Raw genomic sequence first — 20,682 nt, 5'->3', positions numbered from 1 at the left:
ATATATATATATATATATAAAAACATATATATATATATATAAACAAAAGCTGTAAAGGACGGACGGATAAGGATGCAGAGATGTAGAGGGAGTGCTGCCTGTTAGTTCTGGCATCAGTAGTGCTCTATTTCCCAACATCCAGACTGATTTAGGTTTGTTTATTCAAAATATTTGAACAAAACAGTGTAGCCATGCAGCAAGAGGGTAAACAAGTTTTGATCATTCTTAAAAAAAAAAAAAACATTGACGTCACACCTCTTTTGTTCCAATTAATGATTATTTCACAGTTCTCTCTTGTTTTTTCTCTTATGTAATCAAAGCTAAGCCTGGAAAAAAAGGAAGGCTAGTGGATGACAAATCCTACCAAACTAGCCATGGTTGTTAATATACTTTTTCACTTTGCATCGTGACAGATCTCAAAGATTAAGTCAGTTACATGAATTATTCTCAAAATCCCACTTACACTGATTTAAATTAAGCATGTTTAAGAAATAATACATCTAGCAAAACTTTGTGAGCATTTCAAGAAAACGACCAGTCTGACAACAGACATAGATATAGTATATTATTAAAGACCTTTTCACATTTATCTACACATTTCATGTCTGACTCAAATGATACAACCTTTGTACAAAAGAATGCTAATCACAGATTTTTTTGGACAATGACCTATATTTGTGGTAATAACTGATTTTTTTCTTAATAGCTGAATCTATTCCTAAACCCTATTCTGAAGGGAGTTTTTTTTTTTTTTTTTTTTAAAACCTAAGGACCACATGTCATCTGTAATAATTGCAGAGATTGTCTATGATGTTAATTTGCCATGTCTTGCAAATTACCAACTATATTTTGATGAACTCCAAGGTCCTGTGATGATACTAATCCCATGCAAGTAAACATTTCTGTGATTTGGTCTCAAATGGGTGCTATCTGATATGTGATTTGGTGGTATTTGTTTCCTGAATGCATTTTATTTCCATTCTTTCCAAGAATGGAATTGTGTTTTGACAGTTTTTTGGGTCCTGGACCAGCAAGACCCTATGATCCATGATATACAGAGGCAAAAAGAAAGGGCTGAAAAGGAGCAAAATAAAAAAAGGGTGGATCACTTCATGCTATTGGGCTATGACTTCCTTTTATACCAACAATTTAAACTTACAAATCTAAATCTAATATGGTTCAAATAATCACACAAATAATTTTGGTGGTTTTGATCACGCAGAATGTTAAAAACTAAGGTTTCCTTACCAATATTTTCTATGGAGTCACACGTCATAACGAAAGTCACTGCTAGGGTTCAGTAGCAGATTCCACCCCTCTGGGTTTCACTGAAAACGGAAGCTAGTTTGAGTGGCAGAGCAGTACCTTATATCTGGCACACTGACACACCAGAAGCTTTTGAGAGCAGAACATCGCTGCTACGGCTGGATTCTTCAATTCACTTGATTGCAAAATCGTTACTGCCATTTACAGTGCCTTGCAAAAGTATTCACCCCCTTGGCCTTTTACCTAATTTGTTACATTGCAACCTCTAATTTGACTTTTTTTTTTTTCAAATGAGAATTATATTTGATGGATCTGCACAAAACAGTCCAAGTTTTGAAGTGAAATGAGAAATATAAATAAAAAAATAAATTTAAAAATAAAAAACTGAAAATTGCCATATGTATTCACACCCTTTGTTATGAAGACCATCCCCCTTTGTTATGAAGACCATAAAATGCTCTGGTTCAACCAATTACCTTCAGAAGTCACACTATAAGTGAAACAAAGTTCACCTGTGTCCAATCTAAGTGTCACATGATCCATCAGTATATATATACCTCTTCTGAAAGGTCTCAGAGGCTGCAACATCTAATGAAGAGGCGCTGCTAACCAAACACCACTATGAAGACCAAAGAACTCTCCAAACAAGTCAGAGACAAAGTTGTTGAGAAGTACAAGTCTGGGTTAGGTTATAAAAAAATATCTAAATCTTTGATGATCCCCAGGAGCACCATAAAATCCATCATCGTCAAATGGAAACAACATGGCACCACAACAAACCTGCCCAAGAGAGGGCCGCCCACCAAAACTGACAGACCAGGCAAGGAGGGCATTAATCAGAGAGGCAGCCCAGAGACCGAAGGTAACCCTGGAGGAGCTGCAGAGTTCCACAGCAGAGGCTGGAGTATCTGTCCATAGGACCACAATCATTCGTACACTCCACAGAGCTGGGCTTTATGGAAGGATCGCCAGAAGAAAGCCATTACTTTCTGCTAAAATTAAGAAGGCACGTTTTGACTTTGCTCAAAGGCATGTGGGAGATTGTCAAAATGTATGGAGAAAGGTGCTCTGGTCAGATGAGACTAAAATTGAGCTTTTTGGCCATCAAGGAAAATGGTATGTCTGGCGCACACCTAACACATCCCATCACCCCAAGAACACCATCCCCACAGTGAAACATGGTGGTGGCAGCATCATGTTGTGGGGATGTTTTTCATCCCCACAACTGGGCACTGGGAAACTGGTCCGAGTCGAGGGAAAGATGGATGGTGCTAAATACAAAAATATTCTTGAGTAAAACCTCTATGAATCTGTTAGAGATCTGAGACTAGGAGGGAGGTTCACCTTCCAGCAGGATAATGACCCCAAGCATACTGCTAAAGCAACACTTGAGTGGCTTAAGGAAAAAAATGTAAATGTGCTGGAATGGCCTAGTCAAAGTCCAGACCTCAATCTAATTGAGAATCTGTGGTCAGACTTAAAGATTGCTGTTCATAAGCGCAAACCATCAAACCTGAAGGAGCTGGAGCAGTTTTCTCTTGAAGAATGGGCAAAAATCCCAGTGGCAAGATGTGGTAAACTCGTAGAGACTTATCAAAAACGACTTGCAGCTGTGATCGCTGCAAAAGGTGGCTCTACAAAGTACTGACATTGGGGGGGTGAATACTTATGCACAATTATGTTTTATGTTCTTCTGTCTCATTTGATATTTGCTTCACAATAAAAATCATATCACGTCTTCAAAGTTGTGGGCATGTTCTGTAAATTAAATGATGCAAACCCTTGAACAATCCATTTTGATTCCAGGCTGTGGGGTAACGAAACACGAAAAATGTCAAGGGGGGTGAATACTTTTGCAAGGCACTGTAAAGTGATAATAAACCAGTAAAAGCGTATTTGGTCAGTCTTGCCCACATTTCACGTGCTAGCTTTTCTGGGGAGATGTCAGTAAATTTCAGTTAATTCTCAGACTTTGGTCATCCTGTGTGAATGTGTCACAAAAAAACAGACATAGGTGAGTAATTTATTAAATGTGGTCCTTGTGTAAAGATTTCAAGGTACAGATTTTAAACATTTGATTTAATTTGCTGTTTCGCTTTCAGAAGTTTGGTTTTGTTTCTATTTTATTTCATCTCCTATTAATTATTTTGTCTTTGTGATTTATGCAGCACATATATCATTTATCTTTGAGGTTTAACTTGGTTTAACTTCAATGAAATTCAATTCAGTCTTAAGTCTGTTGGAGGCCTCTGGGAAGAAGAAGAAGAGAAGAAGGTTGGAACGACCAAAAGTCAGCTATAATCTAGAACAAAGACCTGCAAGTTCCCAACAACGCTATGAATTGAACTTGAGCTATGAATGAACTGCAGGCCATCACAAATCAGGCATTTAAGAAAACATAGGGCTTGAGATAACCATCTGGGGATGGGCCTAAAGCTCTCTGTGACCCAAGGCACAGTCCCAAGAAACAACAGGAATAGCTTCAGAAAACCATGAAAGTGGAACAGCCACAATTTGGATTGAAACCCAGTGGAGCACGGCGAGGAGGACATGAACATGGCTATGAACCAAATCACACAACCCAACTCCTTAAAGCTTGAATGTTTCTGCCAAAACATTCTGCCAAGCTTGTAGGACCCTTCCCAATAAGACCCCAGGATCGCACTGATGACAAAGTTTCTACAGCTGACCAGCACCCAAAAAGATTTAACATTTTTCATGTGCAATGTACACATACATCTGTCCTTTTGGGTCATTTTGTCAGATTAAAAACAGCAAAAATGTAAAGAGCAGAGTATATCTGTTAACCACAACTTTTTATTTTGAAAACTCAAATAGATACATACATACAGATAGATACATTTTAGAAAAATGCCCCTCCTATAACATTTGGTGACTATCTGGCTTCATGTTTCACACGAATCCCTACTTAGTAAAATAATAAGGGTCTGCAACTGAAGTTGCATTCATTCTGTGCTACCTACAATCTAATTTCTGGCCACTCCAGGGACATCAGTGCATTACTAATCTACAGAGTAATGCAGTAAGAAATATGAATTGGATTTATGATTTGTTGACAGGCCTCGAAAAACGTCCCTGAAACTAAAGTGACAGATAAACAACAGTGACATTAAAACACTAAAATCTCTTTAGCTCATGTCAATCTATTTGATTCCATTCATTTATTCCTATTTAATGCTGTTTGTGCCTTATAGAAATTGACATTATACATATACACATGTATATGTGTGTGTGTGTGTGTATATATATATATATATATATATATATATATATATATATATATATATATATATATATATATATATATATATATATATATATATATATATATATATACACACACATACACCGTATATGAATAAAAAGGGGTGGAATTCGATTAAAAAACTATTCTAATTATTTACAGGCTTTGTAAATAATTACTCTCGATTAATCACATTTTAAAAATGTAAAAAGTAAAGTTTTTCATTTAAAAGATTTTAAGCTACATGTAACTATAAAGTTGAACATGGGTGATGAGACAATGATCCATCTTTGGACATTTTAAGCAATTTTAGTTAAGTACAAACCTCACTATTCCTACAGCCCATTGTGATAACATTGTATATTGCTACATCCTGCAAGTCAGAATGAGTTCACTACCTAAGCTTGTTCAGCACAGTGGGACATTCAAAATGAGGACAGTCAACATAAAGAGCTGCCCTAAGTTAGGCTTTATGTGCATAAACTCTTCCTCTCCCGTTGAAAAGCAGACACATGAATGTTAAGCTACCGCACATACAGCCGTAAGATGCTTTTAAGGATTACAAGTTGACAGATAAGCAAAATACTACAAAAAAGAAAAAATGAACCATTTAGTCGTACGTGCCACCGAACATTTAGACGTACCATTTAGACGTACTTACGTGTCACACACGTAAGTAAAATGTATGGCGTGACATCAGTGGAGCTTAAACTTTTAAAAGGTGGATGGGCTCCCTCCTTGACAAATTGTGCCAGTTTTTTTCCCAGTATGGCCTACTGCCTCCAGCAACTACAATACCAAAATTTAAATAAAAGGAAAAGTACAACTTCTTTTTGTGATGCGATTGGATCTGACATGTACAACTGTTTTGCAGATTCGAGTCATGCAAAGCTCTTTAATGCCAATGGCCCTCTGATACAGTCATGATCTAAGCTGGCTGCTATGGCTCTCTTCAATGTCATGAAAATAAATCATCTTTAATAAACACACCTAACAGGCCAGAAGTGTTTTAACAACTGACATTTCTAACATGTCCTCAGATGACACAGTCTAATCACTGGAACCACTCTAATCAAAAGATGAATAATTTTAAACCTTTGATTTCTTTTTAGCCAGTAAGTATGCTGATCACCCCAGTGTGTTCTGTTACTACTGTACATGATACACAGGTTTGTACAACACTGTCTCTTGTTGACCAGAAGCTCAACTGTTGATAGGACCACCTGAACCCCGTGACAACTTGTCCTCAACTCCTTTGCTACTCAATAACACCAGAAAACAGAGAAGTGAGACATAAGACATGACCTGCAATGTGTGGATGCATAAATATACAAGCGATACTGTGAGCACAGGCAGGGTAACAGTTCAGAGAAGGCATAAGACCAAGATGGAGAGATCTATTATTAGACCAGTCATCAGGTCCTCAGATAACCCTTCCAACTTTTGCTCTGTTGAGTTGCCTTTGCGAGTCCCAGAAGTGTCTCTGTATTTTGGATCTGGTGTCAGTCATAACTCTTGGTCTGACAGGTGCACAGATAAATGAGACTCGCTGTATGCACTACTACCACTTACTGTGCTAAAAATAATTATACTGAGCCTCTTTTTAGTCACAGTGAACTAACCCAAGAATTAATATTTAGGTGATGAGTAAAGTCATGACTATGGAAAATTTTGGTTAAGCCTTGATAAATGAACTTGAGTTCGAGTAACTAAACACTCTGACATGCACTAAAAGAAGAATGATCCTTGTGTTCATGTGGCTTTGATCCCTCTGGCTTCTCAGGGTATTTCTATCATGTGATATTTCTCAGAAATGTTTTCTGCTCCTTTGTGCAGAAGGTTTTTATTAATCAAGCTAATGAGGATAACATTTTCCATGATATCCTGAGAACAAACTTTCAGCTAATAACATTTATCAAGCACACAGGCTCTTTGAAATAAACAGAGGAAGGAAGGATGCTGGTTGCTAAACAACATTTCCCAGCATGCCATCAAAACACTTTAATGAGACTTCAGGGAGCTGTAGCTCTAAAAGAGGCAATGCAGGTCAACCTAACTTTAAGGCCGATACACACAAAGGAAAGGTTGCGTCAGACAGATTGCTCCTTTCGCTTCTTCAGTTTGACAATGATGATCAAGTATCTTACATCTCTATGATGCTACAACCACATCTGCCGTCTTCATCGTAACAATGTCATGTTTTTTTTTGTGTTAGTAAACCTTTTTTCTTTATAGATTTCTTTGTTGAGCAAAATATTTCGTGTATGATTTTGTACTTTGACAAATTGGACACAGGCTCATTTTAAGCAACCTGCAACACAGATTGCAAAGCTTTCCCTTTCATGTCAATAACGGAGTATACCGAGGGGCTTTTTAAGTAAGTTGTATGCATCATTTCACTGATGGGTCACAATGTGAATAACACATGGTCTGATCACAGTCAGCCATATTATCCCCTCACCTGACTGATTTCAAAGCTTGTGTGTCCCGTGCTGGGTGTCAGGGCACCAGGTGGTGCTGGGGCCCTTCTCTTCTTGGTCTCAGTACTAGAAGACATTCTGGGAATATTAACAACAGACTGAGACTGGCCCAAGGTACCAGGCTGACCCTCTATGCTGTGGATGCCCGACACTGTAGACAGACCCTGTAAGTAAAATGATGAGAAAAAGAAAGAGGGGGGGTAGATTAAGATTATTTTGCAGTTAAGTTAAAAACTTAACATGTTGGATAAAGAAAAAAAGGGTGCAAAATATGCCTAAATAAAGATTTTATGATAAACTCAAAACAAATTATAATGAACCCCAAACATCTAGAGCCAATTGTATAGCTTCTGTAATACAGCAAAAAAGAGTGCTAATTTACAAGGGTTAAATAAGGGTAAAAGTCACTGTTAATGTTCATATCTAGATGATCTTCAAAATCACGCTCACACAAAGCTTGCAATGGCTTGGCATCTTTGTGAAAATATCATCCATTCACCAGTCATGACAATTACACAAACATATATTTGATCAAGCTAAAAGTGCAAGCTCATTTTCAAAGGGTGGCTGCTCCTGACTACAGCATTTAAATAAAAATGGTTTTCTATATCTGATCAAAGAGATCCTTGAGTGCTCCTGAAAATCCAAGCCTTCCTGTGGCTTGGTTGGGTACAGAGCCTTGGCACAAGAGGGGTACCACACCACCGTCTGCAACCCCATGATCAACAAAACATGTTTCAAAGCAGATTAATTAATGAGTTTAGACCATGCTTGAATACAACATCAAAGAGTGAAAAGGAACATTAAGTTAAGCCTAAAAGAATGAATTGAACTTCAGGTTTGAACACCTCATGGCAGAGAAAAACAGTGCAAAAAAAAAAAAAAAAAAAAAAGAAGAAGAAAAAAAAAAACATTTGAAGAAGTTCTTGAATCAAAAGACAGAAGAAAGCAACAGATGGTTATAATGCGTTTCTGCTTTTGTAGTTTAGGAACTGCATGGGGACAAGGATTAAAAACTATGTAACCCACTTGCATGCATTACATCAACACTACAACGCTGCTTCCAAACAGAATCCCAACTTAAAGCATAGAAAAAAGTTAAACACTTTGGACAAATCTATTGTGTCTGAACAGCTGCACACCATGCTGTGTGACTGACATATTCATGGGCTGACAGGAGTTCGAAGGACAGGGGAAAGTGAGGCATATGGTAGACGGAGACTGACAGAACAAAAAAAAGTAATGTCGGAACAGAGAACTGATGTGATTTCCATTTGGAAACCTAAAAAACAAAAGGGGAGCATGTTTCATGTCACAAAAATAAAGTGATCAAAGTGGAAAATTCACATGAACTCTATCTGACTTTTTCACCTGCTCTCTCCTACTTTTTTCACCCTGGTAAACAATCTGAAACCTGTCAAAACAGCAGGAGAGAAAAATAGAACAAAATGTACTCCAGCACTTGGGGGGAACCCAAGTCTGCAGTGCATTTATAATTATAATGTGAGTAACACAAAAACAACCTAGGCAATATCTGCATAACTATGAACACATCTTACATGTTGCTTTTCCTGTGAATGCAAGTCAGTGATTGAAGGACTACACACACAATGCATGCAAGTAGAAAAATAGACTGCAAACAGTGAACTGAAAGCAGGGAAATGTTGACAACTGACAAAGTACTGGGAGCTGACACCCCAAAACTTTCCTAAAGAATTGAGCAGAATCTTATCATGCAGGCAGCATATTATGAATACAATGAAATAAATACAAACCAGGATGAGAAGAAAAAAAAAACTGCATCGATACCAATAAAAGTTAAGGGATCTAAATTTAAACATGAATGAAATAAATCCTAAAACTTAGTGGCACAATCCTGTAAGCATGAGCTGAGATGTGCAGGATGACTGAATGGAAAGAAATATAATAGGTTTAGTTCAACGTAAAACACTTTAGTTTTACGCTACTTTCATTTTTGACAGCCACCTTCACATCAGAGCTCCAGACATTATATGAGAACTTTAGTTTCATCATTAATTTAATCTTTTGATACTTGAATTTGGATAGAGAATTTCCCTTCAATTTCCAGACATTTCTATTTTTCAGACAAAAATGGAATTTGAGAAAAATATTTTCTGAAAAAACATGGAAAAGGGATTTAAAATTTCCATATACATTATATGGGGACTTTGAATTTGTCGCCTCTGTAGCTGCATTTTATTTATACCTATAGGAGGCAGAGATGGACGAGGCTGATTAAATTATATGTCTCTTGTCTTAGTGGGACCAAAGCAGGGCCGCACTGTTAGGACTGATCTGGCATCCTAAGACAATAAAAATGGACATTCAAGTGTTAAAATAAAAAAAAAGTAAAATGCTTACAATGATGCTCTCTGGCCATAGTAGGTTTTTTTTTTCCCCTAAGACCACACACACACACACACACTTTCCAAAACCAACACAGTAGTTTAGCCTTTAATGAACAATTAGAGATAAGAGGCTGAGCTTTTAGTGCTAATGTAGCCAAGGTAAAGTAATCTGATGCCTTCAGGCTGATAACACTGTGTGCGTACATTTTTTTTTGGGCACAAATGCATGTGTGTGGTCTGATAGCAGTCCCTTGCTGAAAAACAATTATATCAGGGTGGAAAAGCCCAACTGCATTAAAGCTCACTGGAAACCATAATATAGCTGAGAAATATAAATACGGCATTAATAAAATTAAACTAAAACAGTAGCGCTCTTGAATACATTTAAGTCTTTAAAGCTTCAGAAAATTCCACAATAAACAAAATGCTATGTGCTGTGTCTGTTATAGCTTTAATGGTTAATTGACGGTCTGCTGCCTGGAAGGAACATATGTAATCAGAACCTGGAAGAAGAGGATCATGACAGTGGCAATGTGCTTAATTCTGAGGCAGTCACACAAGACAAAGGCAGAAGGGTGGAGTCGAACCAAAGCTTTGAGCTTGGTGGAACAGTGAAGTGAACTGGAGGGAAGCACACTGTTTTTTCAAGCTAATACAATCAACTGCCTCTCCCGGTTGATTAAGTTATAGAAAAAAAAAAGGTAGAGAGCTACTTAATGCAGCAGCTAAATAGGCATCTGGTTTACACTAAAGTGGTTGAAAAGAGGTTGAAACTGAACTAAAATCTTCAAAAATAAGTTATTGAAAGTCATATTAACATTATATTTTGGGTGGGTGCCAGATTGTAATCTGTGCCTCAGAAGCAAGTCATTAAGAGTTGAATATGCTGACATTTTTAGATCCAGACTCTCAAGGACTACAGGTTTTCCCTCTGTCTTCTACATGAGATCACTGAACATCTGCTGCTTAATTTTCTGGAGACACATACTGCCCTCTTGAGGACATCAGCATTCACAACAACTCTGTGAAGATGTGAATGTATTCTAAATCCATCATTACATTTTTACGACATTATTTTTTTATTTGTCAACTAAACTGCAGCAACATTGACTCTTACAGTGATGCTTTTCATGTTGATTACAGTTTTTTAGTATTTGATATGATCAGAAAATATTTGATCAGATAGTAAGCTTAATGATTACCAGTTCTTCATTCACTTAAGTAACCAACGTTGGTGATATTGGCATTATCCACCATCTGTAGTTCAATTTATTACACCCACTACTTAACATTTTGAATATTACGTGCAGTTTTTCAGTGCTGTCTAAAATCAATTGTGTAACTAGAAGTTTTGCATGCTTGAATCAGCCAGTTAAGCTGTAGCTATATACTTGTCTGTATAGACTTGCAAGCTAGACATAAAAGATACAACACGTCTCAGATTATTTTAATTAGTGAGATACATTAATGCTTGTAATACTTACATTGGTGTGTGTGTCTGTATTTTGGTTTACTCTATCATCACAGTCATCCATGTCCATAGATGTCTCTGTCTGCAAATGGAAGGCACAGCTAACATGCAGCATTCAATAGTCCAGCCATGCATTTAGACAGCCACAAATATCAGTGTGAATAAATATTAACAACATGCACTGCTCCATGTTAGTTTGTAATCTATTAAATAATCAATTTCTAACCATGGTTAAGTGGCACTGCAAATCATTTTCTTTTTCTGGTAAAAAACAAATTAATGTAAAGGTCAAAGATATTTGTTATTAAACCCGAATACATATTCAGTGTTCATATTCACATATTCAATTAAAAATGTTCTCTTATTTTTCTCCTTAAAAAAGACACAGGACCAAAAAAAAAAAAAATCTGTATAAAATCTTTTCAGGCAAAAACATGTCTGTGTGGCCTTCTTTGACCTCACAACTTATTAAATAAACACAAGTCTTTAAATCTTGCCCAGCTTTTGTAATAATAAAAAAAAATGGCTATATAATACATCACACATCCTGCTATATAAACTCACATTTAACCAGAAAAAAAAAAATTAAGTGAGAACATCTTAAAAACATTATTTTGACAACTACAAACATAAACAATAATTCAGGAGACTTACTTTGAATTTCCTACCACTGAACTGGAAAATGCCTCGAAAGCCTTTCTTTTGTGGTCTTCCCAAACTAGCAGTACTGGAGTAAATGGTATCTACATAAAGACATAAAAAGCATAATGAGAGCAGTCAGCAATATCTGTAAGGCAAAAAAACAAACAAAAAACCAAAACACTGATCATTGTCATTGTGAAAAGGTGTTTAAAAAAAACAAACCAAAAAAAACCACATCAGTTGCTGCATGCATGAAATAATTGATAATATTATGACTAGGTTTTCTCATTACTGTTAAATGCATTTCCACATCTACGCCAGATTAATGAAATTCCCATGAAATCCTCATTTACTTGTTTTATTTGATGCTAAAACGTTAACCGTGTGTGTTGTTATGGGCTATTTAATTCTTTCATACAAAGACAACTGAAATTTCCAGGTGACCAATGATCTTCAGCAGAGGGCGCCATAGCTTTATAATCTATAAAGCCTCATGGGCGCCAAACTCCAGTCCTCAAGGCCCATATCCAACAGGTTTTTGATTTTCCCCGCTACCAACACAGCGGATTCAAATCAAAAGGATCCAGAAGCTCCTTTTCAACCTATTTATTAATTTCGAGCAGGTGTGTTGGAGCACAGAGACAAAAAAAAAACAACAAAAACCTCCCTTGAGGACTAGAGTTTGACACCTGTGCTCTATGTAATCCTCTATGCTCTAATTTACAAAAAAAATAAATAAATAACTGAATGTTGCACAACACTAAGCATAAGGGTTAAGTAAAATTTCAAAGCTATGCTAATCATTATTTGGGTTTCTCAACAGACAGAAATAAGCTGTATTAACATTAGCTTCGAAGAAGTTCATACATGTTAAAACTTCCACTAGGCTTAACTAAAAAATGGTTTCTGAATCTTTAAAGCGGGAGGACTAAGATGCAAAAGAGACATTTTTTGTGCGGGAACAAGACAGGGTTAATCAGCAGGTTGCAGTGGATTGGGTTAGATGGTTATGTGGACTTAAAACGGACAACGCTAACGCAGACAAGACTTGTGACTAATACCTGAGTAGTTAAGAGCAGGTGCTGAAGCCATTTTAGGCTGGAAAGCTGGAAAACATGACAAGATTTGTGAATATACTGAGTATTGATACATAACTAACCTGCACTACAATAAACTGATGGATCTGTTGTTTTTGGTCTGTCATGGCATCATAAAAAAGCAGGTAAGGACTTACTGAATGAAGAAAAACTTTGAACATTTTAATTAACCATGACAAAATGAGGTTGTTTCAAAATTTTCTTTATTTAAATAAGTTGTTTTGAAAACATGTCACTGCTCTGACCCATCTGAATCTCTCAGTCTAGCAATCACAAACTAGGATTTGATAATAAAAAAATATTCTTAATATTTCTGTTTTTAAGTTTCTATTAAAAACTGCATTTTGCAAAAAAAAAAAAAAACACATTACAATCTATAAATTTCATCAGAGTATTGATTGGAAACGCAGAGTAAAGGTGAGTTATGTTAACTTTACTCATTAAAAAAAAAGGTCCAAGTGTAGCAGAGTTGTGTACTGATGGTGGAGCAGTTCTAAACCCATTAGCAGACAGCAAAATACTGCGTGTTCGTGCTGTGCTTTAATTAAGCAAACCGTTAAACTGGATGACAAAATGAAGGGCAAAATATTTTTCCTATTACTTTATTCATTATATAGTTATTTAATAAATGTATTGTATCTGCTTACTACTTTTGCATGTTATTTGCAGTCCACCAAAAAGCAATGACACAACAGCTGAGCCAAAGCACTTATCCGTATCAATAATGATATCTTTTATCAGCTTGCATTCGCTTACTGACACCAGCCAGCACTTTTATGGAACCTGAACAAGGTGTGACCATATTGTATCTAAAGTTACAGAATGAAACAAACAAGCTCAACACCTACTGTACACTCCGCAACTTCACCAATGCTTAGTGAAACACAGCATAGACAAGACAATGTGGCCAATATTTACCCAGATTCTTATCATGCACGTAGAGTTCCTTGATCCCCAGCTCTGTGAGCGATTTGTCCAGTGGCAACTCGTGATGACTGATGCTGTCTTTTAGGAGCAGGATACGTGCAGGATCAAACTCACACTTATTACAGATGACTGGTATCAGAGCCTGGAGTGGAGCCAGCGGGTTTACCCGTACCACAGCCTTCTGGCTGACGTGGTAGTTCACCATCAACCGCACAGTTTTCTGATACACAGAAGAGACAGCAGTGGAGAATGTTAATTATTGAATTTCAACACTTGGATCAGATAAAATGTTATTTCAAGATAAGTCTTGTGGTTGCTAAATAATGGTCATCCTGAAGTTGAACAGCAGGGATTCTCCAGAAATCAGGAGCTTATAATACCAGACAAAAATTTTAAAAACTACTGGTTATACTTCTTTTCCCCAAGAGAAAGAAGGCCATCCTATATGGAGAAAATAAAACAAAACAACCAAAGACATCAGCAGACCTAACATAGATCTGACACATTTAAAAGTCTCAGTGTGTCAGCTGTAAAAGCATCTTGCACCATGGTTAAAGACTGCAACCAAATTTAATTGCTTCTCTGTCAACCACTGCTATGAAGCGGTTGGGAGAAACCACACTGGCCTCTAACAGCATGAAAGTCGAAATTAACTTTGTTTTGTTTGTTTTATTTTACGGATAAATCACAATTAAAACATGATTCTTTCACATAATTTGAGACTAATGAAACATAGCTATAAATACTGTCATGCATGTCTGCTAATAGATATATTTAGAACTAACACTGAGGTTTCATGTACTAAATACTAATCTGTCTGTTGAAAGGTCTTCATGGAAAAGAGAGAAAGAAAAGAAAAGTCAATTGTAAAGTTGTAGTGAAAGATAATGGGCTTAATAGAGAGAAAATTCCAACTATATTATCTGTCACAAACATCTGAAAGACTGCAGTAGCATAAATTAGAGGCACAAAGTGAAAACGCACATAAGAACATCTTCATGACTGCACATAAAAATGAAAGACAAAATAGAGTTCAATATTACAAAATAGTCTTTATGCTGATAATATTCAAAGTAAAATAAAGCCAGGTTCATCAGTTTTCTGGAATCAGAGGTTTTGCCCATTAGCACAGTAAACACTCAAAGCTGTTACATGCTTGACATGAAATACTGAATAAGGACGGAGGATCAACATTTTACTGCAGAATAAATAAAAACTTGCTCTTTATGTACAAGATGAATAAAGAAATTAAAATGCACCTCATCAGTGATGACTTGTTGGTCATAAAAAGAAACAATAGTGCTTTTGAATAGGTATATTTATGTTACAAAATATTAAGATATTTCAGCGTATGAGTATTTTCTCAAACCCCTAATTCTGACTCGTGTTCAGCTATTTGTCTCCAGACTGATAAATTGACTAACAGGTGGAAGCAATGGTTTTGTGTCAAGGAGGAACAATCCCATCATGATGATGACTGGGTTCAGACCACCAGATCAGACATTTATCCAAAAAGTGAGAAGCTGACCAACCTGCTTTTGCTTAAGGCTGATAAAGCTAAAAACAGTTTCTTATTTTTCCAGGCTAGCTTAGACACATAGTCCCAACAGTATGTCCTAGGTCCTCCATTATGCATCCTTGCAGAGGGACATGCTCTAGAACATGCTGTGAAGGCCATTTGTATCTTGACCTTGCTCTTTCAGTCACTACACATATCTCATGACCATAGATGAGGGCTGGACAATTTATTGATCAAAAGACTGAGACCTTTACCATGACATACTGATGCTCTGCCCACATCACTGCAGATGCTGCACTGATGTGTCACTTGGCTGGATTTTAGGTATGCATCTCTTTACTTGCCATCAATTTAGCAAGTTGGGTTATTTTTTAAAAATGTGTACAAATGGAAATTTTGTAATTAACTGTTAATTTAGCAACTGTGGCTATTTTAGCAACTCTTCTCATTATTAGCATCTTTGAAACTTTGTTAAAAAAAACACATTAAATCGTGCAAAGATTTGATCTGGGATCTAATATTTTATCAAACTGGGAACTGAGCACCCTGTATATTAAAAAGCAAACTAAGAGGAGAAATAAAAACGGACCATAACTGACAGCTGCACCTGAAATTGTGTTAGCCTCTGGCCAGAGGCCAGGTAGGGTCAAAGGGAGACAGAGCAGCCAGTGAGCCCTGAGCAGAGCAGAGAAATAATGCATGGTAACTAAAGGTAAGGCACTCATCAAATATTTATACAGTTAGCAAAGAGTAAAGGAGAGGAAGAGAAAAAAAGAAAAAGAAAAGAACAAATGCAAACTAGAAACAACAAGTTTAGATTGGATAGCGAGCTGTAACACAGATAACATAAGGAGAGTATAGAGAATACAAATAGAAAAGGCACACGTAGAATACAAGGCTGTGTATAAAAACTGACTTCTTTATAAAGTCCAGTTTAACACCATCCAGCTTCCTACCTTAGCATGTGCTCTTAATGGTCTCACTGGCCTTGCCTTCTGCCAGTGATCAATGATAAGAGGTAGACAGGGGGGGCGACATACATATTGATACATAGGGTCTCAGAATAAAAAGAATTAAGTACCTGGACAAGGAAAAACTTTCAAAACTTTCAATTTGATTTTAAACATATTGTGACAATGCAAACACCATCTTCCAAAGTAAACGCAATAACAGGGAGATTCTAATCCCACAGTGTCACACTGCACTTTAACTCACCTCTGGCACTTTGGGTGCTGGTCTGCATGCCACTTTCTCCTCTAAGACTTTTTCCTTGATGAGAATACAGGCTACATTGAGGGAGCCCAGAAGGGCGTTGGGCTTGAAGCCCAAAGGGTGGCCTTCAGGCGACAGGAGCTCCAGGGTGTGTAGCGCTGGATTGAGGTGGTGACGACTACACAGCTCGACCAGCAAGTCCATCAGAGCTTTACTGTGGAATGGCGAAAGACAGAAGAGTGAAAGTGTGTGTGTGACTGTAACTGTGGGTGTGTGTGTGTGTGTAGAAGAAAGAACCAAAGGAGTAGAGGGGGGGAGAAGGGAAGGAAGAACTACATATTGGGTTACAACGCTTAGCTAACTTCAGCTTGTCTAAAGGGAAACAAAGACGCAGTCTTACCTAATACACTGATTGGTGAGCATATTCCTCTTAAATTCTTTTTCTTTTTTTTTTTCTTGTATTAATGTTTGGTGTAAGTGTTTGTTGACTGCACCTGTATGAATATTTCTTATTTTAGGCTGATTGTATTGTAATGGCATATCATGAGGTGTTCATGAACCTGATCTTTTTCAAAACAGCCAAAAACAAACAAACACACACATAAAAGAAAAACATTCAAACTATTGATTTGTGGTTGAGATATTATAATATATATATATATATATATATATATATATATATATATATATATATATATATAATCTTTAAAAATAGCTTATTAAATATTGTAGATAATGGCTAATCTGGACAAATATTCGAATGACCTTAAAACAGCAGCGATGATGCACAGTGGCATAACAAGATTTTGACATCTAACTTTTCCTGTTGTTTTCTATGTCCGTTTCGGGGACAGGTAATGGTGAGGCCTATAGTACTAACTGTCAATCTTCAGATAAAGAGACAGTCTCCAATGTTTTGTGGGAAAGGCAAGATCAGATGACAGAAATGAGAGAGAGAAAGAACTACAAAGGAATCCATTGACAATCACTAACAAATGGACACAGACTACTAATAGAGTAAATTTGCAAGTCTATAATCTGTCCTCTAATGTGTCTGAAGTGCTTAAGTTTATTTTAAATAAAACAAACATATCAAAGATAAATAAAACATTACTTGATGAAGAATAATCCAATTTAACAAAAAAATAAATCCTAACCTGAGAGATCATTTACATGCTGTCATTTTTATACATGACTGTAAGCTAAAATATCATCTAAATTTCTGTTTTAATTGTAGATTTAACCCTTTCGTGTATAGTGGCCCTATAGCAGACATCTATTTACAAGCTTTTTTTCATGCATATTCATGAATGAGGATGGTATTTTTGTAAATGAAGAACTTCAGTGGATGTTAGTGAACCCTCCAATATGTTTCCACTCACTGGAGAATAAATAAATATATGACATAACTGAACCTAATGTAATTACACAAATTTGCAATAAATAAGAAAATGATACGGCTCTGTTTTACAGAAGATTTACATAATATATTTATGATTATATATTATTTTATTATTATTTTATAGAATACATTAAAATAAATTTTAAATATCACTAATAAAAAAATATTGGATATGTCTGTAGAGGTAAAACACTTAAAAAAAATGTTGCATTTATTAATTCATGCATGAAAGGGTTAAATTAAATATTCAAAATATAACTACATCGTTTCTACAAATCAATCTACATTTTTCAATGAATATTTAAAGGTGTTGTAATGAAAAAATTAGGTTACATTTTAATGTCAAGTTTAATAAAAGTATGATAAGATTGTGCATATTCCCATATCTTATTGATAGACATTGAACTACACACTATTTTTATTGTCATGTGTTTATGACACATCTGCCTCTTCTTTTGTTAGGATAGTATCAAGCTCTGTTGCTGTTAAACGTGAAATATCTTATATGGAAACCTTTCATGACAATTTATGGGAAAAAACAACTTTCTCGCATACACTGGGAAATTGCCAGTTACTACAAGATCAAAATACTTCGAAATGAAGTAATAAAACATTATTTTTTGGCCTTTTGTTTAAAGGTCACTATTATAAATATAAAATAAAAATAGAAAAGCACTCGGAGAGTGAAAACCTTTGCCAAGGCCTTTAAAAAGATTCCTGGATCCAAACAGTAATCCGGATTGCCACCAAAATTAAATCAGTTCTTCCGTTCACATTTCCAACAACTCCTGAAAATTTAATTAAAATCCAGCCTCAAATTTTTTAGTTATCTTGAACACAAACAAACAGACAAACAGATGAATGCTTGTTAAAACATAACCTTCTTGGCAGAGGTAATAATAAATGTCCAATCTTTATTCTCATTATCTATTAACTTCAGACTCTGCTGCATTCCCTGTGCCTCTTAACCTGGAAATTTATTTATTTATTTAGTTTATTTTTGTCTTCATCTCAACACTTAATCTCATCAATAATTATATAGTTATCTAAACAAAAAAAATAGCTTAAAGTTCCACCAGTACTGTGTTAAGTATTTTACTCCCCAACAAAAAGATCTAACATCTAATTTTCCTTCTTTAATTTTTACCAGTAGAAAGTTAGTAAATGCTTGTTTTCCATTTGTCACTGAACGCGCCGTAAAAAATGCACCTGTGAAATATTGGCCATATAAACAGTCTAATATGTGAATGAGGACTGTTTTTTTTTTTATTTTAAAAAAAAAAAAAAAAAAAAAAGTTCTCAGGGCTTTTTTTTCAGAGTATGGTAAAGCACAAGATTTGTGACAAGACTATGCTTCAGTGATTGCCACACAGTTGTCTATGCTCCAATTACGTATGGCGAATTTGAGATAAAACTGGCAGTCAGCTAGTTTTTAGTAGTCTTAGACTACTTATAATTTCCTTTTTTCTTTTTTTTTTTTTTTTTTTTTTACAAAATAAATGGGTACAAAGTGGGTTACTGAGTACTACAGGTCTCCAAATGGCAGACCCAGTGTCAGGGTGTGGCAGAGAGAAGCCAAATGGGGTTCCCCACACACAGCAAAATAATCTGCTTGAACACATGTATAAATTTATATAAGACAAAGCAGCTGCTGCAGGATCTCTGTGTTATGTTGGTCTATTATGTCACAAGCATTTCATTAAAACACCATGACATCCTGTCAGTTTGTTTATTTAAAAAAAAACAAAAAAAAAAAAACAAAGGCATAACATGTCTCCTTTAAGAACATTTCAAAACCGATCTTTTTTTAGAGTGCAAAGATCACGAGGACATCTACTTGCTTAATAATAATAATAATCAACAGTTATTAAAAGTTTTGTTGTTCTTTATTAGTGAGACGTTTGCAATTATCTGCCTAAACAGAGAGAACTTCATTAGAGAGAGAGAGACAGAGAGAGAGAGAATTAGCAGGGCACCCTCCATTTTTTTGAGACAAAGCTTGTGCTGAAAATGGGGATGGGACCCCATCACGAGGCCCCCCTGGCACAGCAACCAAAACAGAGCAACAAACAGGTCTTATATTGTTTGTTTGCTAACAGACAATTCGAGTGTTAGCAAAGCAATATGTTTTTAGATTCTTGAAGATTTATATAACAAAATATGGGCATAAATTTAACATGTTATAATTAAACACGGATTCATGTGTAAAATATTCATTATTAGCACATTTTACAAATAAGTGCCACAGGAACTAAAAACAGCCACTGAACAATGACCACATATTTGATATTTGAATGATACAATGCTTCCATGTGGGCCTCACTTTTTACTCACCTTCCATCCTCAGTTGTAGAAATCTGGTTGCCTTGTGGTAGGGTCAACTGCATATCCACAGTGGGCCTCAGTATGTTCTCCTTGGCATCAGCAGCTGATGTCCGTCCATCAGGTACAGAGCTTCTGAAAATGTGACGGGGAGCCGGTTGAGGGACCTGTGGCGGGGGTGGGGCATGTCCCTTCATTCTCCTCCTGAATAAAATCAAGGTCAAATATAATTCATTGTTAAGGTATTTGTTGTTCAATAATTGGATAAATCTTTCATTTATATTTTTTTCCACACTGTATGTGTTTATTAGACTATAGTTGCATTGATCAAACAATTCAGTATCCATGTTGTTTCATCCAGTGAAAAAGTGATATATCATGTGCTGAGTGAAGCATATTGTTATCCAATTCTAACTTCAAGTTAATTCATTCTCCCACATAGGAACATCTAAGTTACAAGAATCAAGTCCCTTCTGCAGTGCTGCACCCAGCTACACACCTCAGCCTACTGAATAAAAGCAACTGCTACACCTCAGTAGCAGCTTTAATACCATAAAAACTTTTTTTCTGTTTCTGTTACAAACTTAAGCTTTATTTTGACAGAATAATAGCCTGTAGATGGTTTGAGATGATCGGTTTGAGGTTCAAGAGATCCAACCTGATCCTAACATAACTTGCAATAATATTTCCAACATTTATAACAACACCTT

At 36.0% G+C, this 20,682-nt stretch overlaps 1 protein-coding gene across 1 annotated transcript in view; it reads right to left on the bottom strand.

Annotated features, from left to right (window-relative positions):
* The window catches only part of cobl (cordon-bleu WH2 repeat protein), a 40,924-nt gene that overhangs the window by 6,997 nt on the left and 13,245 nt on the right, over positions 1 to 20,682 (bottom strand). Inside the window, exons 3-8 of the mRNA XM_079241147.1 lie at positions 19,985 to 20,176; positions 16,252 to 16,462; positions 13,509 to 13,737; positions 12,555 to 12,599; positions 11,506 to 11,594; positions 6,993 to 7,175 (exon numbers count right to left, since the gene is read on the bottom strand). Coding sequence (XP_079097273.1) covers positions 6,993 to 7,175; positions 11,506 to 11,594; positions 12,555 to 12,599; positions 13,509 to 13,737; positions 16,252 to 16,462; positions 19,985 to 20,176 — 949 coding nt within the window. The remainder of the gene's footprint in view (positions 1 to 6,992; positions 7,176 to 11,505; positions 11,595 to 12,554; positions 12,600 to 13,508; positions 13,738 to 16,251; positions 16,463 to 19,984; positions 20,177 to 20,682) is intronic.

Source organism: Telmatherina bonti, assembly GCF_933228915.1.
Source record: "Telmatherina bonti genome assembly, chromosome: 5".
Lineage (NCBI taxonomy): Eukaryota > Metazoa > Chordata > Actinopteri > Atheriniformes > Telmatherinidae > Telmatherina > Telmatherina bonti.
Note: the sequence above shows the minus strand (reverse complement) of the source record. Positions and strands in the feature narration are given on the sequence as shown.